This window comes from Artemia franciscana, chromosome 9 (genome assembly GCF_032884065.1).
Source record: "Artemia franciscana chromosome 9, ASM3288406v1, whole genome shotgun sequence".
Classification (NCBI taxonomy): Eukaryota; Metazoa; Arthropoda; class Branchiopoda; order Anostraca; family Artemiidae; genus Artemia; species Artemia franciscana.
The window spans coordinates 877,868-904,467 of NC_088871.1; the positions used below are offsets into that span (position 1 = coordinate 877,868).

The window sequence follows — 26,600 nt, forward strand, 5'->3', positions numbered from 1 at the left end:
AACGTTCTCGTTGCAATGTATGATCAATACTGTCCTTTCAAATATGTAAATCATCGGAAAGATGCCAAGAGGAAACCTTGGATCACACAAAAAGTAATTGATTTGATTGAAGTGAGAAATAATGCTTACAAGACTTATTTGAATTGTCCATGTGAGCTGAATTTCACAGAGTTTAAACTACTTAGAAACAAAGTAAATCACATGCGATGAAAGCGCATCAAAGAGTTTTACAGTGAAGCTTTGAAAGAAAAACAGGGGGGGGTATGAGAGGGACGTGGGATCTAGTGAATAATGTGCTGAAAGGAAAAAGGAATCATAGAGATGAATGTCAGAATCTACTGGTCAAAGATCATGAGATATCCGATAGTCAGTAAATAGCGGATGAAGTTGGTAAAAGTTTTTCTCAGAAATTGGAAGTGACATTAAGAGAGATGTTCAAGCTAAAAGTGATTTTCTTTTGGATAATCTTTTTGATGATACAAGAGGCAAAAGACACATATTTGAATTGTATAAGTGCGATGAGAGGGAACTGACGAAAATAATTAAAGATCGGAAATCTAACGCAGCAGGGACAGACGGTCTGAACCTCAAGAGCTGTGAAAAGCGTAATGAATTATGCCATGCCTCGTACTCTTCATTAACTTGTCCTTTGAAACTTGAAAGTTTCCTAGTGAGCTCAAGCAATCGAAAGTAATGCCCCTTTGCAAGGGAGGATGCAAAAAAGACCGAACAAACTATAGACCGATATCGCTATTACCGATTTTATCAAAACTATATGAAAAAGTTGCACATAAACGCCTCTACAGTTACCTGGAGGGACTTGGCATGCTTTCTGAAAGCCATTTTGGATTCTGGAGAGGACATTCAACCTCTGATTCATTACATCAGCTGATGGATCTTATAAATGGTGCACTCAAAAAAGGACTTATTCCTGTGATGATTGTGTAGATTTAAGGAAAACATTCAACACTGTTGATTTCGAAGTTTTGTTAAACAAGATGTCTGCACTCGGGATTCTTCGTGCACAGCTTGAATGGTTCAAGTCGTATTTATTTGGAAGAAGTATGAAATTAGTTTTTGGTGATTTAAGTAGTATTTCCTGTGATGTGCGGTGTGCCACAAAGTTCTGTGCTTGAATCACAATTATTTTTGATATATGTGGATACTCTATGTTTCTGTTTATCGGAAGAAGATTGTACCACGTTTGCCGATGATACAGCGCTTACCATCACTGTGAAGTCTCTTGAAGAGCTGGGAGAAAAGGCGAACCAGACAGTTACTCAACTGCTAACGTTTACGTCTGCAAGCTTTTTGTCTGTAACTAAAAGTAAATCAAACTGTTTAATTTTTTGTAGGATAGGTCGAATTGTAAATAATGCTTTCAAATTGATGTTTAATGGTTCGGAAGTGATACAAGTTTTGATTGTAAATATCTTGGTTTTCATTTGGATGTAAATTCTAATTTCAACGGTATTGTGAAATTTTGTCACCGAAAATTGCAAGAGGTGTCGAAATTCTGCGGAGATTTAAAAGATTTTTACCTCAAGTGCTTTGAAAAATATTTAATATGCTTTAATTCATTCTTATATAACGGATGGATGTTCTGTTTATGGATGTAACTTTGAGTCAAATTTTAAGAAAGCGCAGGTTATGCAAAATAAAGCTCTTCGTATTTTAGGGGAACGTCTTAATTGTAGCGATACGGTTAGTTGTTTCAAGTCATTATGTATTTTACCAGTAAAAGAGATATGCGAACACCAGTTTGGTGTATTTGTTTATAAGAGTTTAAATTAGCTGTGCCCTTCATATTTTAGAAAAAAATCATTTTGACCATGCCCATTACCATGAGTATGAGACGAGAAATGCGAGTCTACTAGTCAATGATATTGGTGAGTCGTCTAGAGGTGAGTTTTGTGTGCGAAAGTCGGGCGTGAAGGTGTGGAATCGTCTTCTGGAAAGAATCAGGGAGTCGGAGAACCAGTTTTTGTTTAAAAATAGATTGAACAATTATCTTTTCGAAAGTTAGGTAAAGTTGGAATATCTCTCCCAGTTTTTTAATAAATATTCATAGGTTATTATTATTAGCTGATAGGAGTGGGAAGGGTAGGAGATGTGTATTATTGTTGATTATTAGTTAAATAAATGTCATGAGCTCCCGCACAGAATAGAATAGAATAGTACTTTATTAACAAGCAAGATTTCACAACATAAAAACTGCTGAACTTGTTGCTTTCTGTCATCTAACCTACATTGTATATAAAAAAACATAAGCACAAAAGTACAATCTATAAACATAGCCCACGGCGATGAGCCCAACTGGCTTGTCAAATAAAAATGAGTAAAATGAATAAAAGTAAGTAACATAAGTAAAAGGAATAAAAATGAGTATAGGAATAGAATAATGTCAATAGAATGTCAGATAAAAATGAAACATCAAAACTAACACATTAACAATATAAATGACACATTACAAATTTCATTTATTATAATTTCAACAAACGCTGGCACAAAGCTCTTTCTGTAGCGCTCAGTTCTTGCATTAATAGGATTTAAAACTGGAGATTTTTTGATCAAGGCAAACAGGGCTTTGGAGAACAAAAATGGGCTGGGAGTATACATTGAAGGCGTGGGTTACAACGCAGATTATTTCCAAAGTTGGTACAAAGAGTAACACGTCAGGCTGCCAAGGTAGGGAGGTGGAATTCCTTGAGAAGGAAAATGTAAGGCACTTTACCCTGGCCGTAAATGATTCCTAGGGCTCTCTTCTGGATAACTTCTAGTCTATCGGAATGATCCAAGGTAAGCTCGAAATGACACACCGGGCAAGCATACTCAAGCTTTGGACGGATAAAAGATATATAAAGGCGGAGGATGTGTGCTTTTGGACACGAAAATGTCATCCACAAACTTCCATTGATTGGTTGATTCATTAGCAAGATTGTTAATAATTACCAAAAATAGTAAAGGACCTAGAAGCTTACCCTGAGGAACTCCGCAAGAAATATGGAGTGAATCAGAATAAACATTTTTATACTTAACAACTTGACTCCTATTTGACAGAAAAGATGCAATAATATTGACTAGAAAATAGGGGACATTAAATTCATTGAGCAATTTTTCAACTAACACATTATGACTAACTAGATCAAAAGCCTTTCGGAGGTCAGTTAAAAGGAGATTGAGCCAGGTATCTGGCTCGTCAAGTAATTTATATACAGTATCGAGGAGACTGACCAGGTAATGTATTGTTGATAAACCTTTCATGTTTTCGAATTGTTGTTCATCAATAAATACAAGGATTGTGTTTTTAAGCCAATCCGCAGAGAAACTCTCAAACAGTTTAGAGAAGGTAATTGGTCGAACTCCATAAAAGTCTAATTTAACACCTTTCTTCATATATGGGTGTAATGTATCCTTTTTTCAGCACTTAGGGAATGAACCAGTTCTAGTAATTGTATTAAAAATATTTGATAAAGGTTTTGATAACTTATCAGGAAATGCTTTTATTAAATCAATTGGAATGTCAAGGGGGCATATTGAAGTTATCTTTAGTTTACGTATTTTCACCTCAACATCAGCAGGTTGTAGTACAGGGATATCCTGGTCTGGTGCTGGGGGAATATGACATGAGAGAGCTGGAAGGGTTTGTACAATAGCAGCAAGGTGTTTATTTAATGAGTTAGCTGTAGTTTCAGGGGGTACATCAAGATTAAAGTCAACATTTTTGACTGTTTTACCACTAATTTTCTTTACTGTATTATACCACTGCTTCGGCCGTGCTTTAAAGAGTTCACTTACTTTATTACGATAATACTGGGCTGAAGCTTTCCGAATCTGCTTCTTTATAGATTTTCTTAGTAGGTTAGCTTCTTCAGTTTTTCTTTGGCGGAACAGTCTTAATTTTTGACGGATTAAACTTTTTATTGCATCATTTATATATGGCTTATCATTAGAATTTTTTTTCTTTTTGACCTCTGAAAAATGAATTAAATAATTATTGATAAGTTTTTCTTGGAAAAGTTCAGCTTTCTTATTCGAATTGTTGGTGGCAAATACATCTTTCCATTGCTCTTCTGAAAGCCATGTACCAAAATTAAGTAGACCACTATCAGTAATTGGTCGATACTTAAAAACATCAAATTTATGCTTGCGGATATCGGATTTAGCAAAAGCGTAAGATGGTAACCGCCGCCAAGTGGGGGGAGAGAATAGGGTTTTTAATAGAATTCATGCATGTTTGTACAAATAATGTCAAGGGAAGTACCACCTTTTGTGGTTGGAATATTAACAATTTGTTTTAAATTAGCTTCCCGACAAAAATGACTTGTATTTAGTTCATTTCCGTCACCGGTAAGTAGGATCCCAGCGTTTGGATGTTTAGACTGGAGGTAATCAAGCGATGGATGGAGTTTTTCCAAGAAATCTTTACGCTGCTCCGATTTTTGGCCGGGTTAGTAATAAAAACAACCAACAATAATATTAGTTTATGGGCGTGGGAGAACTTTCGGTTTAACTTTAATCCAAATTATTTCATCATGCTCATTTATTCCTGGAACACTAACTTCCCTTGGCGACAAATTATCACGACAAAAAATCATTACCCCTCCACCCTTTTTACCAAGGTAATGATCAAGTGGACGGAGTTTAATAAACTCATTAAAATAAGCCATATTCAGAGTATCCAGGTTTTGGGACTGAACCTCGGTTATACAAATTAAATCTGATGCCAGCTTATTCGCCATAATTTCAAGCTCAAAAAGTTTTTCGAAATTAAGGCTTTCTGCTTTACTTAGTAACATCCTAGGGAAATGGTAAAGTAGTTTATTATTCTTATGTTTATTGTTATGAGTACTAGAAACACCGTTTTATATGGCCAGTGATTAGAAAAAGAAGTATGAGGGTGAGGGGGTACATGAACACTTTCTGGGGTGGCTGGGTTTTATCACATTTTGCAGGGATGGAGGTGTTATGGTAGACTTAAGATCAATTTTCCTAGTATTAGGGTGATAGGGTGACTACTAAACTGGTTTTGAGGTGGGAGGGGAATAGGTTCAGTTTTAAAAGTTGGGGGTAAATTCAGCGAGCCCCGGGTAAAAGTTTCCTGGTGTTCAAACGATTCTGCAAGATCAATTTCTTCTAATAGCGAAAACCTGTTACTAAGTGGGATGGCTGCTGTGAGTTGCTGTTGTCCAGTGGGAGTGCTGTCTAATGTTGTAAACGAGACTGAGGTGCGGGAAGTGGGTTGGGTAGACACGGAGGGGGGGACGAAAAAGTGTGCGAGGGAATTTGGGTGGGTATGTGAAACTCCGGCCTTTGGTACGCGGGAGAAGTTGGACGCGTTCGGGAGAGCTCCAGAGGAACCGAGTTGTAATGACCTTGGTACAGGAGAATGCGAGCTGAAATCATAATCGGAAAGGGTGGGGCCTCCCTCCGAAATCCATCCCCGTTTTTTTGTCAAATTGTTAGAACTACCATCGTACCCATGCGAAGGTATAGCTTGTGGCTTAGAGAATAACCTACTAAAAGACTTTGGTATAAAAACATGACACTTGTCACAACCGAAACAGCGACCCGACATAAAAACAACAAATTGAAACATGGTAAAACGAGCACGAACTCTTATTGCAAGAACCCGTCAGAAAATATTTACAAACATGGAGCCGATTACATCTTCTTCCGTGGTTACATTTTGCACGTAAAAAATCCTTACAAACTGATTTCGTTTTTTTATTTTCAATTACGCGCTGATCAACATTTTTTTTCAGCTAATTCTTCCGTTCCCTTCAATATCAAGATTTGTCTGGCAAGCAAAATCTTTAACACAGGGATTTGGATACGTTAAATTTTCTCTGGTAACATATGAGTAAGGTTCGGTCTGAACTGATACCTCATGTGAGCAGGTGAGTAATTTTCCAATGGTGGTGTTCATAGTATAGGATGGGTCGACGGAAGAAAAGGCCTGGCCCTCAGTCTGACAAGAAACTTCAAGAGGGGGGAACGTCACTTCATGTTGTAAATAGGGAGAGGCTAGAGTCAACTTCTGCAAAGAGGGGAGCACCGCTGATTTAAGCTCTTTTAAGATATTAAGCATCTTAGCTCTTGAATTTGGAGAACGAGGGGTGCGAGGTGAAGATAAAACAGGTGAATTAAAAGAATTTACCTGATTGATTGGCTTTTTCTTAGAGGAGCGAGCAGTCAGGACAACACCAGCTCTCACTCCAATTAGCTGTATCAATTCTGGCACATTTTGCGCTCCTGTATCAAACAAGCAATTACACCCTCCACACTTCACAGAGTTTGAAAAGACTCTAAGCCTGCATTCAGGACAAACTAGTCTTTGTCTGACCATTACTTTTTAAGAGGTTAATGGTCCGGCTGATAAAACTTGGCTCAACAGTTAACAACACTAGATCCTCACACGATGGATGCTAGATGAAGACTGAAAGTACATGGTTCTGCCCTTCATGGGAGAGTTGTGTGTGTTTTTGGTAATTGAGTGTAAATAAAATGAATTAAATTGATAGCACACTTAAGAATTAAGTGATACCACACTTAAAATAGATTTTGAGGAAAAAAAAACTTGATGGATTTCTATGGAAGTTTGCCCTCTTAATACTACAAGGATTTAAAAAGGTTTACTCAGCAAATAAATACTGCTTGGTAGTACATATATTTTTAAGCAAACTTTTTCAATTCTGAATGTTCGGAAAAGCAAAATCTATTCTCGGTTATTGGATATAGCCTATATTTAAACGCAATGGTACGCGTCTCTACTACAAAAATACAAGCTAATGTAAAAAAAAAAAATTTGCAAGTCAAATGCACAAACAAAAATCTCATTGATTGTATTGACTACAATTAATGCCGCAAAAATAAACATTAAGCGTTTTATTTTTAAACCTTATATATTTATATATAAATAGTAGACATACTCTAATTATTATGGTACACCTACAATAATAGACTACAGCGTAGCGATATGTCACCTAAGTACGGCCCGCATAATATCTCCAAGTAAAATTTTGGCCCTTTTACAATAAAAGGTTGCTGACTCATGCTTTGAATTATATAATCTAAGGTTGTAATTAGGTTGAAGTATCTTTCCCTCTCCACCGACCTACCGGTGACAACCCAAAAAGTCTCCGGAAATTTGTTTCAAAATACCATAAAAGTACTGTCACCTTGGTCTATACATTATTAATTTAAAATCAAATTTTTTCTGAGGGAAGTAAAGAGTGAAGTTGAAACTTAAAACGAACAAAAATTATTACTTTACAGCATATCTAATATAAATCGATAAAAATAGCACATATAAACCAACTGGTGATTTTTCCATTTGTTTTTTAGGATTATAGAAAATTAGCGCTTTATTGAAAACACAAAAGCCAAGTATAAGAAACAAGAATGTTGACTTGACAGTTAAAAGTAAGTCCGTAGCCTCACAACAAAAAACTAATTTATAAGACTTTTGATAGTTTTACACGAACTGTAATATCAATAACTTTCAGTATACAATTAAGATAACCTTAAAAACTTAGGCATAAAAGAAATATTGTCTTCCTTGAACATCTTCCTTAAACAAACAGTTACAACATATAAGAAAATGAAATCCGCTCTAAGTAAAATATGAATAAAAGGTATTTATTCAAGGTTTTCTACAAGATGGGGATCAATATTACCTTAGGCCTATAGAAGACTAATAAGTACAAGAAGTTTTAGTCCATGCAAAAAAAAACTCCCTCTTCGTCTACCCCAAATCTTACAGCAGTAACATTAGTTATAGGAAATTTTTATTATTTTTATTATTATCACAGCGTAAACAGTTTTTGCTTGTCACTCAAAAACAGTTTTTGATGTTTCATTTAGAAATGGCCGATTAAACATTTTGACTAAATATTCAGGTTTTGCTCAAATTTTAATTGAAAAATAGCGTGCTAGTTCTACAGCAAAATAACTGGTACAATTTCGCAATTATTCTTTCAGTGAACCAATACTAAAACTGTTAGTAAAAAGCGAACAGAAATATATTTTAAAACATTTTCCAAAACAGAAGTTATTTTCAAATAAAAGTAAAAATAGAATCTAAAACTGACAGAAATAAAATGGGATGACTAATTGTTACCCAAAATCAACAGAAATAGAAAAGAATAATCAACCCGAGCTTAAAACGAACGGATAATCCACAAAGAAGAGATGGGCTACTGCATCTATAAGAGCAAGATGTCATTCACACTTTACTGAAAACGAAATATATTTAAAATTCTTGCTGTTTCAACATCGTAACACAAAATGAAGTAAAATTTGTTGAGGGCTCTGGGAATCAACGGCTTTGTATTTTAAATAAATAGAAACAAATTTCAAATAAATATAAGGCTATTTTAAATAACTTAGTTTCATTAGTCTTTCTCTTTTTAGAATACCTTATCTTCAGAGGTATATAAAATCAATGGTAGAATTGATTATTGATTCGCCAGTCAAAAATATTTTCTAACGAACTAAATAGATAGCTTCAAAACATAGTATTGCTAAGTCCCAAAATTTTATTTAGGTATCAATTTGCCGTTTGTTGAACTAAATAGAGTCAGAAGGAAAATTTTGAAAAAAAAATTCAAATAAAATAATAAAATTCACAAATGTAATTATCTAAGAAATATATTTTTCTTTCCAGAAATCTTGATTATTCCCAAACTTTTCTTCTTTTATTGTCTATGTGTTGACACATAAAAACCCTTTTCATTAAAAAAACATATGGATTTGGTAAAGTACAAATGACACTCAAGACCCCATTTTTAGGGGAGACTGTCCTAGCTTTGTTTTCAGTACCTCCCATGTGTAAATCTTGATCAATCCTTATGATTTTTCACCTTGTATTATGAAAAATAAAAAACATACTACCCAAAACGCAAATCATTTGCAAGAAAGGGTTATCAAACTCTGCCTAATAGAGGGTTTACAGGGAGCAGTAGCCCTATACTGATTCGTTGTAGCTTCTGTTAGTTGAAAGTTAGCAATTATTATCTCTTTTAATTTTGTATGTTTTAGGATTTATCAATCACATCATACTATTAATTTCATCGTTGATTTGGTTATTCTTTTTAATTGTGGTTCGTTTTGTGATTCATTTAATTTTTTGCATTAATATCTGCTCGTTTTAGTTTCAAGATCTTATCTTTACTCATTTTAGATGTTAATATGGCTTTTTCGTTATCCTTGAAAACATTATTTTTGGTAGAACATATTTTATAACAAATAGGCATTAAAAAGTTGACGTGGCACCACCAAGATTCGATTAAGCCGCACAGACCCAGACACCGCGCCAGTTTTCTTCTCGGTGGCGAATAGCTGATTCTTATGGGAAATGGCGGCGCGCCAACGGTTGACACCGATTTTTCCGGTTGACGGTTGACAACGGTTGACATCGAGGAATGAGTTTAAAACCAATTCAAAATACCCTAACAGACGGATTGCTCAAATCTGAATAAAAATACAAGTCTTTTAAAGCCCTTTTGAACTTTGAAGGAGCATAATACGTAATAAGACACGCAAATTTGAGGAAACCACAACACAAGCAATAAAATTCATAAATATTTATGATGATGTGTCTTTTTTTAGACTTTTTAGTCTCTTTCTTTTCAATGAACGGTAGCTTTTGCTTTCCCCTGTGTTTTTGTTTTGCGATACCCGTCATTGTTTTTAATATAACCTAGTAGCCACTGTATCAGAGCTTTCTACTTTGTGTGTGCGTCATAATAATGAACCAGCTTTTGGTTTTTGTAGGACAGCACATATGGTATTGGGACTGAATTCGCTTGAGGGAAGGGGTAGAAATCACAACTGCTAGCAACGTCTTGCAAATACCCTACAGTGTTTAAGTTAAACCCAGTTTGGGGACCTCATTTAGGACGAATTTGGACACTGGAAGCTGCACTACAAGCAAATACGAGTTGATGCTGCTTTCTGTCTCCAATGCAACGGTCATAGACGTCACAATGGGGGAAAGGTAGCAACTTGAACTTTTTAGGATTCGGTGAATCTTGGACCAAAAGCGACCTGAAAAAAACAGAATAGCTACAGCGGAATTTAAGAAAATTTTGATAAAATTTTTACACCAACTACAAAATGCGGCAATGAAGATCCAAAATTCATTAGCGTAATATGTAAATTTCCGCGAATGAGTCTCGCAGCGATGTGTCTAGTTATTAAACACATTTAACGCCAGATCAACATCTTAAATCGCACCACAAATTTAATAAAAAAAAGGTGAAGATTAGGTTGAATTTCACACGATATTTTAATCTTATTCCTCTTTTCTTTCCAAGATCCAAGTTAATTTTCTTGAGAGAATATGGCAAAGTTTGCAAGTTTGTACTTTTGCCAGATCGACCCAATTTCAGCTAAGAAAGGAAAATCTGCTTCTGACCTTAAGTAAGTTATCCTCTCACCCAATTTACTGCTATTGCATTGTTTTTACATATTTTGTTCCCCAAGCAGAACAGTGATCAATAGAATAAAATAAACAAAATGTGGTATTGACTGAAACAGCTCAAGAATCAGACAGTTCGTGGTAACGAACTGTAGTAAGGGGCGCCATGGCTCAATAGTAAACAAAACTGGAAAAAACGGAATTTTGATACTAAAAGTCACATCACGAGAATTATATTTTAATACTGATTTTAAATATATAAATTTTATCAAGTTTAATCTTACCCCTCAAAAGTTACGATCTTAAGACAATCTGCTACATTTTAGAAAACAGAAGGAAACACCCCTAAAAGTCACATAATCTTAACGAAAATCACACCATCAGATTCAGCGTATCAGAGAGCCCTACTGTAAAAATTTTCAAGCTCCTATCTACAAAAATGTGGAATTTTGTATTGTTTGCCAGAAGACAGATAACGAATGTGTCTTTATTTGTTTGTTTGTTTTTTCTGTGTTTTTTTCCCCAGGGGCGATCGCATCAACCAAGTTGTCATATAATGTTGCGAGAGGGCCCATTCTAACGGAAATGAAAAGTTCTAGTGCCCTTTTTAAGTGACCAAAAAAATTGGAGGGCACCAAGGCTAATTCCCATGCTAATTTTTTCCCATAGTCGTCGGATCAAAATTCTGTGACAGCCATTTTATTCAGCATAGCCGTAAAACGTTGTAACTATGTCTTTGGGGATGACTTGCTCCCCCAAAGTGCCCTTGGGAGGGGCTACAAGTTGCAAACTTTGACCAGCGCTTACATATAGTAAAGGGGGATTTTTTTGTTGGTGAGGGGAGAGATTGATGGAAGGAGGTTATGTGGGGGGAACTTTCCATGAAGGAATTCGTCATGGGTGAAGAAAATTTCCATAAAGGGGGCGCAGGATTTTCTAGCATTATTAAAAAAAAGAAAAATAAATATGAAAAGATTTTTTCAACTGAGAGCAACGAGCTGCATTAAAACTTAAAACGAACAGAAATTATTACGTATATGAGGGGTTTACCTCCTCCTGACCCTATCACACTGACCTGACGGTCCAAGAAATGGTATATGCGGATAGCCTAATATTTCCTTGCCTTAGCTGTGTTTGACTTCTACATGGACAAGAGTGTGAAAACCTGGGTGGACAGCATATGTCCTTGCTGTACTTCAAGATGGATATTTGCAGATTGTTAATAGTATCAGGAGTTGTCAATATTCCTCGTGCCGGTCTACCCTCTGTGAGTGTTTCTACAATGTGAAAAACAAAAAACACAGAAGCAAGCATGCCGTCTGAATCGGTGCCATGTTGGCCATCCATGTTGGCCATCAACCGGTGCTATGATACTGTTGGTCATCTACTGGAAACTGTCGAAAAGTTACGCTGCCGGTACGACAAATCTGCAAGGGGTGCAACTAGCCGAATTATCTGCGTTAAGTGTAAGGCCAGGTTGTGTCTGAATGGAGGCAGAAATCGTTTTATGAACTTCCATGTTAAGTGAAATGAATCTTTATTATCTTGAGATGACCATATGGTAACCATCGCTATTTCAGTTTGTGAATTAAATAAATAATTAAAGTTTAAATTCCGTTGAAACTATGCTTACTTTGATATTATTGCAAGGTTTCAGAATTTTTCAAACAGTCTTTCAGCGATTAGGTATGAAAGGGCTAATGCGTGACTTTGTGAGGTTGCTCAGGTTGTGAGGTTTTTGAGTGCGACTGTCTGGTCGACACTTTGTGATTCTCTTAATTCCAAAAGCCTTGCCGCCTCACGACATACTTGAGCTGCTCGAAAAACACTAACTGATAATCGTTAATCCAAGATTTAAAAAGAGAACAACAACAAATTTTCCGATGAAATACGCTGGAACAAAGGGATGTAATGACCAAGGGAATGACAAATTACGTCTAATAGCGTGAAATAGACCTGAAAAGTGAATGAATTAGAAAAAACTAGCAAAATTATTCTGTATATGAGGGGGCATGCTCCCTCCGGTTTCACGCAAAAGTTTCAAATAAATTCAAAATATTGTTAATCTAATTAGATGATCATTCGGTTTCAAAAGCCGTTCTTAATGAATTCGGATAGAAGGTCAAACTTCGGCGAAAAAGAAAGGTATCGAAGAAGAGGCAGACCCACTCTTATACAAAAATGACTTCTGTTCTTTTCAAATTTTAATGTTGCTCCTTGCTTTCATTTGAAAAAGAATTCCGATGTAAGTTCTGATCGTTTTCAAACAATTCCAGGAAATCCACCTTCCCTATCCATGGATAATTACACCTCTGCACGAAGAATGTCTCCAAGGATAGTTTTTCTCGTATAAAACTACCCCTTGGATATCCCTCCAGGCAATTCGACTCTCGCTTAAAATTACCCTCCCCCCAAGATATTTTTTTGGAATCCCGACCTGGAAGGTTTTCCTTAGCCTACTTTCATCTGAGAAATACTTGTTTTTTGGTTCATTAGCTAAAACAGCTTCTTCAACAAGTTAAGTTTACCAAAGAAAAGTAAAGAACTCTAATAGACCAAAAATGAAAAAAAAAATAGAATCAAATAATCTACCAAGCGCAAAACTACCACAAATCAGCATCGACAAATAAATGAAACTCAAAACGAACGGAACTTAAACTAAATAACCGAGTCAAACTCAAAACGAGCTGAGATTAACATGATAGGGAGCAGAGCCCCCAAGCCTCCCAAAGACTAGAATATTTGCAGTTTACTGAGAAAAATACAAATGAAAGTGCATTGTCAGTTTAATATACTTATGGTGATATTTATTTCTTAAGATGTTAATAATTTCTGATTAACTAAAGTTGCAAAAGTGAAAATATAAAAAAAAATTCTGTAAAGTGCAAATTATATTATGGCCTTGATATTCTTGCCAGGGTCATTGTGTTAACCCTAAAGGCATTTTTATATTTTCTTGGACTATTTTGAACAAAATATCTATCTCATAATTTCAATCAAAAATGTGTTTTGTGAAAAGAGCGGTTGTCGAGAATGAAAGGGGGGTAATTGCAGGTAGGGGCTCATAACCAGGCTCTAGTAGTTTGTATCAACCCCAAAAGCCTTTTTAGATGATCTTTGGACTATTCTGAATGAAATGACTGCCTCAAAATGTCTATTGGATGCATTTTGGGAAAACACGACATGTTTGTCCAAAGGGAAAGCTGCCCTCTGATCACTTTGACTATTAAAAAATGCACTAGAAATTCTGATTACCAGTCCAATGAGTTCCTTCCGAACCATATACTGTCAACCTTTCCATAACAACCTTATATACCCCCAGGGCATAACTTACAACCCTTGCCCTAAAAGCAGCATGGGTCTCAATGCTCCTCAAAGACATGATTTCCGCACCCTATAACTACATTGAACACAATTACTATCTTCAAATATCCCTATATTTTCAGATACTAGTTAAATTAAAAAAAAGCGTTATGTTGGATATTTAACCCCTTTAAAAGATGTGAGCCCATATCACACTCAAGAATTTAAAGCTAAAAATGCTTTCAAAAACTGTCAAAGGTATAGATTGATGAATGTGATGAAATTCAGGCTTGTGGGATAGACGGTTTTGATGAATGTGGTGAAATTCTGGCTTACGAGATAAATTGTTGTATGGTAGTGATTTTTTGGAGCCTTTTGATTGGCCTGTCAAATGAAGTGTTTAGGATTTGGAAAGACGGGTCAAACAGGCAATACCATAGAATTGAATCACCAATCTATATTGATTGGATGTCTCTGGGGAAATGAAGAGCAGGGGGTAGTTGTTCTAAAGCTGCCCTCCGATCAATTTGATGCTCAATAACGGCATTAAAGCTGCTGATTACCAATCCATTTATCCCGCTTTATATGACCATGCTTTCTATAAAAACCTTCTATGCACCCATGGCATAACTTACAACTTGTAACCCGAGGGCTGTGGGGGGTTTTCATCCTCAAAGACATAATTTCCAGATCTTTCGTTTATGTTTAACACAATGGTTATTTCAAAGTTTTGATTGGAAGTATTTTTGGAAATGATAGACACGTGGGAGGGCACTTGGCCTCTCATCACTTTCGACTAATAAAAAGGGCTCTAGTTCTCTCAGTTTCTAACTGAATGAGCAATTATTAGTTTCTACGACAACCCTTTTTATATAAGCCTTATATGTCTCAGCATACAACTTTGAAGCCTTATCCTGAAGGCTGTGGGGGGATTTCATCCTCAAAGGCTTAAATTCTGGACATTTCAATTACATTGAACAAAATGGTTATATCAATAATATTCAAAATTATTGCCCTCCGATTACCTAAAACTATTAAAAAGGCCACCAGCCGTTTCAAATTAAATGAGCCATTTTATTTATTTATTTTTCCATGAAACATCTGAAAACATAGAATTGAATCAAGGAAACAGAATGCTCTATAGGAGCTCTGAAAAATTCCACATAAATTTTTGTGGAAAGTTCAGCCCCGAAAACTAACCCTCTTACAGAAAATTCTCCCATTGGAAGTCGCTCCGTGTAGAAAATACCACCATCTCCCAAAAATATCTGCATACTTTTCAAATACAAACACTAAGTTTAAACAATGGGCATATTCCATAGCTTACAAACCTTTTCCCAGAGCGTTGGGGGGAATAATACTGTCATCCCCAGAGAAATAGTTATTAGATCTTTCAACTGCACTACACAAAATAACGATCTCAAATATTGATTTGAACTGGGAGAAAAAAGGGTCATGTGAAAGGGTCTAGTTGCCCTCCTTTCTTTTATTTGTGACAGAAAAGAGCATTACAACTTAAATATCGGTTCAATTGTGACCTTTTCAAAATCCTTAGGACATTTGGTTCGACACAATAACACTTAAAAAAAACAAACAAGTGAATAAGAATCCATGACTATTCTTTTGACAAGAAAAATCCAGATTTTTTAGATATAATCTCTAAGCCTCTGCAGTGGGGTTTTTGATACAAGGTGCCTTGACTTTTTCAAAAATCAAGAAAATTTCCTCATTTTCTAACTTTTCACGGTAGCATTAAACTAAATGAATTTTATATATTTAGAATTAGGATAAAAATCCCAATTCTATATTGTTATCCAAGTTTTAGAGCTTCAGTTACTATTTCACCTCGCATTACTCACAAAAATTCTACAAAAAAGACTGCTGACTAGTTTTGGGTCAAGTACCCCAAAAAAGTATTTTAGAATAAGTACCAAGTCTCAACCAAAATTACAATTAAGTATCAGTACCAAGAAGTATGGGGGGCACAAGCCCCCATACTTCTCTATCTGACCTCAATGAATTCTCTACCTGGAGGCTCATATTCACATATTCTGGTCAGGACTCAACGTCGGAAGACTTTGCAATATTAATTAACACGTACGCTGCAAGTATGCGTTTCTTAGCCCTTTTGACAAAGCTTTGATTTTCGGCTAGCAGGCAACACTGAGATGTTGTTTTGCCGTCTTGCCAGAAGAAAAACAGAACTAGAATTTTCTTTAAAACTTTGCTACTGAAATGGCATCCCTCTCTAGAAGATGTCTGTTCTTATTTTCAAGAAGAAACCTGTCTCTAACAGCAGCAAAAAATAAGGATAGAGGTATTTTTTTTTTCTCAGGGATATGGTTATTGTGCTAATATATTGATGATGTTCAGACTCTGAAGATAAAAATTTTGGAGGAAAATTTTCACACCCAGATGTTGCTTTTTTCTTTGATAAGCTTGCAGTTTTCTGGCTGACGCCCTATTTTTAAAGTTTTTGTTGAAATACTAGTTTAGTGACTCCTTGATATCTTGGATAGGGGGTGGGTTAAGAAAATGAAACTTTCAGGGATGGGTCAACAGGCTAAAGTATATCCCAGGAAGGTATTTTAAAGTATCCACCTCCACTACTTCTCCCTCTAGAGGGCCCTGAAATTTGCCTACATGACAGGTCTATATCTATTGAAATTTTGACAAAACAACACTTTACTTTAATTTTCAGTTACCAGTTGCTTTTTCTCTGCCTTTAGTTCCAAAAATGCAATTCCTGTTATTTGAGTAGAATTCTGGGTCAATGTTCCAGTAAAATTCTAGTTAATTGACTTCGTGTTATCTTGGAAAGGGTTAAGGTTAGGAAAGTGAAACTTTCAGGGATGGGTCTACAGGCTAAAGTATGTCCTGGGAAGGTATTTTAAAGTACCCACCTTGACCCCTTCTCCCTCTAGAGGGTGCTGAAATTTGCCTACTGGACAGGTGTATACCTATTGAAAATTTGACAAAACAATATTTTACCTTAATTTTCAGATACTAGTTGTTTTTTCTCTGCCTTTAGTTCTGAAAATGCGATTCCTGTTATTTGAGTTGAATTTTGAGTCATATCAATGTGTTTTTTTTCAAAATTTTGGAAATGTATTTGGCACATCTTTAAAACCTTATAAAATGGAATTGAGCAAGTTATGAAGCTGAAAACAATCTTGTTGAACTTCAATTAAGTAGAAGATCTATTTTGCAAGATTTCACTTTTATAACATACATATTTTTAAAGGTCATCAAAGGTCAGGGCCCTCTAGAGGGAGAAGGAGTTGAGGTAATTGCTTCAAAATACCTTCCTGGGACATACTTTAGTTTGTAGATTCATCCCTGAAAGTTTCATTTTCCTAACCTAAACCCTTTCTGAGATAGCAAGAAGTCAATTAACTAGAATTTTACCAATGTTCCTATTACCTGAACAATTGTTTAGGGTCATGAAACTATTGTTAATAGATGCATTTTGACTTTTTGACCATCTTTTCTCTCTTGCAAAACTACTGCAAACTCACCATTATGGAGTTATTCCAGCCCAAATGTTCTCTATTTACACATATAGAATTGCAATCATTTCTGTTTTCATTGATTGGATATTTGAAATCACAAATCTGTAATAGCTTAGAAACAAATTTGGGCTATATATTTGCACATCAAGAGGGTGGGGGTAAAGCATAGCATATATTCAATATGTAAACTAACCATTGCTGTATTTAATATTTGCTATGTTTTACCCCCCCCCCCCCCAATGTGCAAATATATAATAACTCCATAATGACAAGCTTGTGGTAATTTTGCAAGAGAGAAAAGATGTTCAAAAAGTCAAAATGCATCTATTAACAACAGTTTCATGACCCTAAACAATTGTTCAGGTAATAGGAACATTGACCAAATTCTGAGCCATGATTTTTTCAAAATTTAGGAAATGTATTTTGCTTATCTTTAAAATCTTATAAATTGGGATTAAGCAATGTTATGAAGCTGACAACAATTTTGTTGTACTTCATTGGAGCAGAAGATCTATTTTGCAAGGTTTCACTTTTATAACACACATATTTTTAAAGGTCATCAAAGGTCAGGGCCCTCTAGAGGGAGAGGAAGTAGAGGTAGGTACTTCAAAATATCTTCCTGGGACATACTTTAGCCTATAGACCCATCCCTGAAAGTTTCATTTTCCTAACCTAACCCCTTTCTGAGATAGCAAGAAGTCACTAAGCTATACTTTTACCCTTGCTGTTTTCTGGCTGACTCCCTATTTCTAAAGTTTTTATTCCACATTATTTAAACTTCCAGGAATGAATCCATGGGTGGTGTAACACAGAAACTGTACAGTTGAGTAGAAAAATTTAAACATGTAACTCCTATTAGCCTACTTGGGCATTGTCTAAAGCTATGTTGTAGGTCATAGGCTGTTTTTTGTTGGACTAAGTGCACAAAACTTCTAGGAGTAGATCTCAAAGCTCATAATGTGAACAATATCAGTTGTCCAATTGCCTGTAAGTCCTATGGACAGTTATTAATCTTTGAATCACTTTTTGGGTCTCTAATTGCCTTCAAATGGTTAATAGAGCTGATGGACTATTTGAATCACCATTCTTTGATGCCTATCTACCTTAGTTCTGACCTAGGATAGATGATAGACTATATATTAATAAATGAATTGAATAATTTTATAAAATTTTGAAAAAATATATCTAGCTTTGCCTCTTATAGAGACTATTTCTTGTCTTCACCCCAATTAGCCATGGCACTTACGTTTTTCATCACTTCCACTAGGTTGATCCAATTCAACATTTAAAAAAATACAATGATGCCACTCTTTTTTATTATAATTTTTTTCTAGTAAGACCACACACAAGAGAGAGAGAGAGAGATAGGTTTATTTAAAACAATATCGTAGCTAACAGCTAATTTGCGTTGCTTCACTATGCTAAATAACAAACTAACACGAAAAAAGGTATAAGCGAATTTGCGTGGCGGTTCGTGCATAGAAGTAGCTCTACTGTGAACAGTGCTGACATCTAAAAAAGGGACGGTAGCAGCATTTGGTGGCTTCGTCAGAAGATTAAAAATTACCAAGTTCGAAAAAGTAGATGGCGCCACCGTATACAGGGGTGAAGAAAGGTCAAATAAAGTATCTTTCCTGTACTTAATTTGCATATTGATGGCACAGAAAACTGTCAGGATAGTCACTGCTTTAACTGGTGACGCCATTGACGAACCAGCACACATATATTGGACACTATTGAGCTAAACTTGGTAGATGGGCTCTGCAGCTGTGCTAGCGCAACAGCGCCATCTGTAAATTTCACACAAGAGTGAAATTGTGTGGTGTCACACAAGAGTAACACCCATCAATTTATTGGTATGATATGAATTGAACTGACTATGAACTATTTGTTTCCTTGAGAGACATTTTGGTGACAATTTTTCAGGAACAAAGGTTCCCACTAGAATTTTGAGGAGGGAATTTTCCCTAATCCTGCTCTATATAGATATTAAGTAATCTTGATATTAAAATTTTGAAAGAAGACAGAACTTACATTTCTGAACATCAACCTATTTCCTAACAATATGAAAACCTTCAACCAGTTGCAACCAATTTCAGTTAAATAAGTGCCATCTATGGTGTCAATTTGAATATTTACTGTAACATTTATAACAATATTTTTTTGGAAGAAGCCAAATTGAGAAAAGAAATATACCATTTGATTTCCTGTTCAGTGCTCTTTGCAAATATAACAATCAATGCTGTTGCAATGGTGTCCAAATCCTCCTATCTAATTAGGCCAGTCATAGTTCTTATATAGCCTACAAAAATTTGCTGATTCTGTTTTTTGAAATTAGCTTTATTTTACATTATGAACCAATTGCTATTGAGAAATAAACACAAAAGGCAATATAAAAACAATATCTAGATTTTTTATACAATGTAGCACTGTTTCTGGTATCATCAGGGGCTGGGATACAATTTTAATAGCAGTGATTTTTATAATTGCCAAGAGTATTGCATAGGAGATAAGAAAGTATATTTTTTCTTTCTGATTTTTGTTCTGTGTTATAAGTTCACCAGAATAAGTACAAAAAGTAGGATTAACTGACAAATTATTAAATTTTGCCTATAGCCTATGCAAATATCCTGGCATTTGTTATGGTACCAATTATTTTATTAGGAACATCATTGAATGGGCAATCAAGCTTACATTTTTTGGCTATCTAATTTTAATTTTGTGTTACAATAAGCCTTGAAGTTTTACAATTTTAAACCAGGGTTAAAGATGTTGTTTCAAGTTCCCAATACCCTGATTTCCTTTCCTATAAGGCTTTAAAGTTCTTGTGAAACTGGGCAGGGTAAGTAATTATTTCTCAGAAGGTAATTTCCTTGATGCTAAAAACATGGACACCCATGATAAAATTGCTGCTATAACAACTAAATTCAAAATCTACAATATTTTTGAGTCATTGAAAAAAATAATTTTTATTCTGAGTCAATCAGAAAAACAATTTTCAGCCTTCCCCATAGAGCCATTGCCCCCAGTCAGAAAAAAATTAGGGTTCCTTTGATACGGAGGACTATTATCTTCCCCTAAATTACCATCTTTATTGACTCAAGCTTGTTAGTTGTTAGTTGGTGAGCCCATTTCAAGGCATCAGAAATCACATAACCAATTTTTTTTGTCTTTGTTGAGGTCTTCTTGGCCCTTAAGCATCTTGTAAGTTTTAACCAATCACAGACAAAAAAAAGTTATTCCATTTTCTGATATAAGTACAGCCAAATACAGTTAATTACAGATCTACTTGACCTGGACACTTATAGGTTCTACAAGTCTAATGGTTTGGGTTGATCAAAGAAGCTCTCAGCCTTTGTTAATGGGAAAGTTTCCAAGTTTCATTTGTTTTTAATCTTGACCAAAGGAACAAATTGTTTTTTGGCCATGAGCTTTTTTTCTTTCTTTTTATTTCCTGTGCATTTTTTGTATCTGTGACCCAAGAGTTTATGAATGGAAGTCTTCTAGTGATCAAACAAAAAAATTTCATCCTATTTTCAGGAAAAGTTTTTTTTTCTGTGTAATGAGATGCCTTTAATCCATAAGTTCTGTGCCAATCAGATGATGTTTTTTTTTTTCTAGGATCCTATGCCCTGTACCTAAAAAAAACTTCAACATTATAGTCCTGGATAAAGAGATGAAATAATTTGTTTCTATGTGCTATAGAAATTTTTGGGAGTATTTTCAAGTCTTCTAGTCTTAAGAGGATTTGACTTATTTACTGAGTATGCTACACTTTGAACCAACAGTATAACTAGGTGTTTCCACATTGCTATTTTTGTAGCTTACTTTCAATATTAGATCTTTCAAAGTGCTAAACTAATGGTTAATGCTTCTTTTAGTTATGCCTGATCAGTTGGAGCATGCCACTGGACTTGAAAAACAAGAACTTTTAGCAAAATTAGCTGGTGTGGAAGTAAGTAACTATAAATCTGTGCTGTATTTTTTGCATTAATATTTGTTATTCTATATTCAATTTGTTTTATCATATCGAGTTTTATTTTCTGAATCAATCCTTGTTTTCAATCATTCCCTTTTACAACATTTCAAGGTGGAAGGTGCTTCAAGCCCTTGCCCTGCTTCTTATTCTTTATCAAGTTTTAGTAATAACCTCTAGACCAGTGGCTCCCAAGTAATACTGGGCCATTTTTAGGTATTTCTTAAATCCTGATGCCCCCTTTGCAATATTTTCATTGTGTTGTTCAACCTGAAGGAAGCTTGAAAGGCCATTAACTTAGTATTTTTTTCAGGTTGTTCTCTAGATTTTATGGTAATGGCAAATAATGTCTATAAAAAACTTTCATGTAATGCATGACATTATTGCAAAACTATCATTTATCTTTTGCTTTTAAAATGCATATCAATATAACAATATTCACATGGAAATATGTATGTTTTGATATTCACGGCTTTAAAACATAATCAGTCAAAGGGTGCATATCCTTACCCATGACCAATCAAAATATTTTCATGCCCAATCTGTGGGGCTTGCAACCCATGTTGGGTATCATGGTTCTAGACAAACATGAAGCTGTTTCACAGCCTAGTTCCAAACCAAAATTGCTTTAAATTATTCCTTCCTAGGTCTTTGTCTTCTGGGTAGTCTGTACAAGCTTGGTGCAAGGAAATTTTTTTGTTTTAGAAGAATAAGCTGATGTACACAGAGTATACAGTCATTGATGCCACATCAAATCTTTCTTTCATAGGCTTGTAGTAGTTGGTTTCTGGTGATACCACCCACTGGTCATCTTGGCTTTTCAGCATTGGACTCCTCGGGTGACCATGCGGTTGCCCAAGAACAAGATGGTTTAACAGTCTGCATCATTTCATTTGCAAGGCAAGAATAAGACCTGAATATGCACTCACAGTAGCTTTACCGCGTTTATTTGAGAAGGATGGTGTCTATTCCCTTAATGTTGGTTCCAAGTCAGCAGAAGAATTAAATAAGTAAGTTTATTTTGGGAGACATGGTATAAAGAAGAATTCAACAGACCCTGAACCGAGCTTACATGGAGGTATGCTCAAACATGGTGGAGCTCCTTTGCCAGCTTTTTTGCTAAGATGATTGGATTCATTCATCCACTCCTTTATTTGCACTTTTCAATCAGTGAAAAACACTATACAGAATGGAAAACTCTCAAGAGACCTCATATTCATTCCCAGGAGCAATGGTAGTAACCCCTTCTAAGAGTCTTTTGAGTTGATGTTTATCTACTTGTGTGGTGCCTGTATATATGGTTTTCAACCCCAGCAAGACAGTTGATTGTTGAATTATATTTGACATTTCAGTTTTAGGTGGATCATGATTGGAAGTTAGCCACAATGACTAAAATGGGCATAGTGTCAAAAATTAAAACTCTTATCCCCAACACTCCTTCAAGGACTTGAATTATTTGTACTTTCGCTTGTTTGGTGGGATGAGGGGCTGTAGTTTCCTCAAAATATTGTATTACTCTTGTTAAAAACAAGAACCTTGTTAACCAGTGAAGAACACTATAAATGAATGGGAAATTCTCAAGAGACCTCATATTCATTCCCAGGAGCAATGGTAGTAACCCCCTTCTAAGAGTTTTTAGATTTGATGTTTATCTACTTGTGTGGTGCCTGCAAATATGGTTTCCAACCCCAGCATAGAGATTAATGGGTTTAAAATATTATATCTAATTCTAAAAAGTTCAATTTATTTAATTTCTGCCTTTTATAAAAAAGGAGAAAAACAAAATCAGACAGATATATGTAAGCAGCTCTTTCAAATGCTTTTGAGAATATTGCCTAAATTCTGATGGTGTTAGGCAGGGAGAGAACTTTTGGTAACAATCTACACATTGTGAAAATTCACCAGTCGTCTCAGCTCTGGGTTCTCTTGAATTTTATGCTGAACCTGTGGGATTTTTTTTTTATTGATGAATTTTTTAGTAAGTTTAATTTCTTCTTATTTATTTTTTATTATATTTTGCTTATGGTAAAGGTAAAGGAAGGTAAAGGATACGGCATTAGACTTTACAGTCCCTACCAGCGGTGCTGATCTCCGTTTCTTGGCCCTTCAGCCAGGAAGTGCAATGGGGGGTTGGGGGCCAACCATCCTGTGCTTTCGCACACCCTTCCTGTTTACATTCCCCAGATTTCTCCAGGTACCCATTTAAAGCTGGGTCGACTCTGGCTAAGCTTACAGAGTCACGCCACTGACTCCCGTCCCAAACTGAACAATTGGTTACACTGGGACTTGAACCCGCGTCCTTTCAGACAAAGGATCCCAAATCCAGCGCACCAACCGACTCGGCTAGGACGGCTAATTTTGCTTATGACTGCTATTAATTAAATGACCAACATATTTACTTAGATTGTATTCAGTGTGTTACTCACTGTGTGTATCAATTTCCATTTTTATCTTCTCTTATTTTGCTTGAACTTCAAAGAAACAAACTTTCAAAAGGTCACTTAAAGCTTCATCTTTTGTACCTCAAAAAAGTTTTTCGAAGTTGTTTAAGGATTAATCCCCATTGATTTTTTTTCAGTGTAAATAAATGAAAAAACTTTTTTTTAATTTCTATTATTATACTTAAATCACCCAACCATGGAAGCATCTTCACAAGGAATCTTTTTCAGATCCATGTTTTTGTCTAATGGGGGGGCGTCCCTTCCTTGTGTAGGTTTAAAATGTTGTACAAAACTGAGAGTTGATATTTGAATTATACGTGACATTTCAGTTTTAGGTGGATCATGATTGGAAGTTAGCCACAATGACTAAAATGGGCATAATGTCAAAAAATAGAACCCTTATCCCCAACACTCCTTCAAGGACTTGAATTATTTGTACTTTCGCTTGTTTGGTGGGATGAGGGGCTGTAGTTTTCCTCAAAATACTGTGTTACTCTTGTTATAAAATTTTATTAAATGTACTGAATGGGTAATTTCCCCATTATTCAGTTCAAGGAAAACAATCCTTCTGTTTCACCTCAAGTTCTTCTCGGTGATTACGAGTGCTAAATCATGCCAATATTTTTTCTGTAAAAATTTCTGAATGGGCAGTTGAATTTTAACAAAAAATTAGAGATGTCAATTTGTGAAAATGAATGGAGGGGGTAAATGTACTTTTCAATATCAAGGAGGGGTAGTTTTGATGCTTTAGCGGTATTTTTTAAAATAAAATACCAACAGATATTTTTCAAATACTAGTGGAAGGGGCCAATTGAATATAGGTTGGAAACCCTCGCAATTGGCAGTTGAATTTAACAAAAAATTACAGATGTCAATTTGTGGAAATGAATGGAGGGGGTAAATGTACTTTTCAATATGTAGTTTTGAAGCTTTTAGCGGTCTTTTTTGAAATAAAATACCAAACAGATATTTTTCAAATACTAGTGGAAGGGGACAAATGAATATAGGGTGAAAAATGCCACCTATTCGACGTGCGTGAAAAATGTCATTATGACCAAAGGTCTTGTATTTCCAAAGGAAGGTTTCAAAACTAGTCCATTTTTTCAGAGAATTTGCTTCATTTTTTTCGATTTCTAGGATCCGTATGAAATGTCTATCAACAAGAGAGGACCTGGTACTAAAGACTGCCCCAATTTAGTTCCATCCAACTTCAACATGAGAGTGGTTGGCTGTGTTTGCGAAGAAGATGCAACAAGTATTAATTGGATGTGGTTATACAAAGGAGAGCCAAAACGTTGTGAATGCGGATACTGGTTCAAACTTGTCGAAAAGAAACCAGTTGTGTAGATAGATGTCTTTTATGTAGGGGAAAATTCAAGTTTATTGTTGTCAAAGTCCTACTAGAGGGATATTATATACTACCATCCAATTGAATAAATCAAGTCATAACTTTTTGTTATATGTTTGTTGTCTGCTAGGGAAATACAGAAATGGCCAAGGACATAAAAATAAATGATGCAGTCTTTTGGGTGGGACCAAATATTGGCACTGACTCAGATGACTGATTTTTTTTTTTTTTTTGTCAATTGTCAATATTATAATATAATTATAACATATATAATATTATAACATACCAATCAATTGTCAATATTTGCATTTTGCCAGGAATGGTTCCCAAATCCTCTAGTTTTTTAAGCCTTTCTGATAAATTTTTTTTCCTGTGGCAGTGCCATTGCAGCAGGAACTAATTATTAATGACAGCATGGCGAGTCACAGTCGTGTTAATTGTTTTTTTTTGAAGGATCATAAAAACGGTATTTTTTCTGACTATTGAAATGACTGAACTGTGTAATTCAGCTTTTGGTGGTTAAAAGTTACATCTTTTATGAAATATTCAAATAAAACTATTTTTTTTATTGTCCCTTCTCTAGATTAAAAAAAAAAAATGTCTTTTTGGAATTATCATGGAAAAGTATTAATAAAAAAACCAAACAGAATCGTCCCCCTCCAGACTTTGAAAATCACCCTTCTGAACATCTTCATAAAAAACCAGAATGAAATGAAAGCACTTACCCATCAACACTTTCGGGAATTGGCTCCCCTGTAATTTGCTTACTTTGAGGAAGCTTTTCTTATCCCTGCTCCACCCTTTAAATTTATTGCTCCCTCTGAAATAGATTTCTACATACATGTCTGATTAGGGCATTCAAAGACTGCTGGTTCTTTAGGCTAAAGCATTTGCAATTCCTCTCTTTTCGGTGCAATTGATAACATAATTGTTCTAAGGGTTGGTCCCTAATGAAGCCTAATTATTTTTTAACGTACGACTTTATTTAAAATACACTCTTTCGTATGTTCGCTATCTCTTGGAAATACACTGAGCAGGGTTAGTGACCTTCTCTCAACAGGTGGTTAATGATCTTTTTTTTACTGGTGCTGATCCTTTCGTGCTTATCATATCAGCATAAATTTTATTATGCTGGCTTCATTTAAATAAGTAGTGACGAGCTCATATTTCTTGCCAGTTTTCTAGTATAGACAATCTATTCAAGCCATCTGAAGTTTTGAAGTATCCATAGTGAGTACAATAAAGGGTTGTTGCAGACACTTTGACAAACACTGGTGTCCATATTACCTAGAATAGGCAATAATTTGGAAGCTAAATGAATAACATTCCAAACAATTTCATTTCCTTTGTCTTTGCTCTCTCTCTAAGAACTTTCATTGATTCATCTTTCACAGATGTATCAGTAGTAGTACTGTTACTTTTGTTTTTAATCTAGTTTGTGTTATTTTTCCTTGCACTGGCTTTAGATTGTGGATACATGGATTTTAGTAGGATATATGAACATGCCGATATTTCTGATTCATCTGCATGAACATGCACATGGTTCTATGAAATCATTAAGCTAGAGGAATTATAACTTAGAGAAGCCCGTTTTGGA

The 26,600-nt window shown here is 35.3% G+C and overlaps 2 protein-coding genes across 2 annotated transcripts in view; one reads left to right on the forward strand and one right to left on the reverse strand.

Moving 5' to 3' along the window:
- The window catches only part of LOC136030854 (EARP-interacting protein homolog), a 171,302-nt gene that overhangs the window by 22,977 nt on the left and 121,725 nt on the right, over positions 1–26,600 (reverse strand). The gene's annotated exons all lie outside the window — the stretch shown is intronic.
- On the forward strand, positions 15,887–25,114 carry LOC136030853 (cytochrome c oxidase subunit 5B, mitochondrial-like). Its single transcript, XM_065709904.1, has 3 exons — positions 15,887–16,043; positions 21,120–21,193; positions 24,793–25,114. The coding sequence occupies exons 1-3, from the start codon at positions 15,962–15,964 to the stop codon at positions 25,000–25,002; spliced, it is 366 nt and encodes a 121-aa protein (XP_065565976.1). The 5' UTR covers positions 15,887–15,961; the 3' UTR covers positions 25,003–25,114.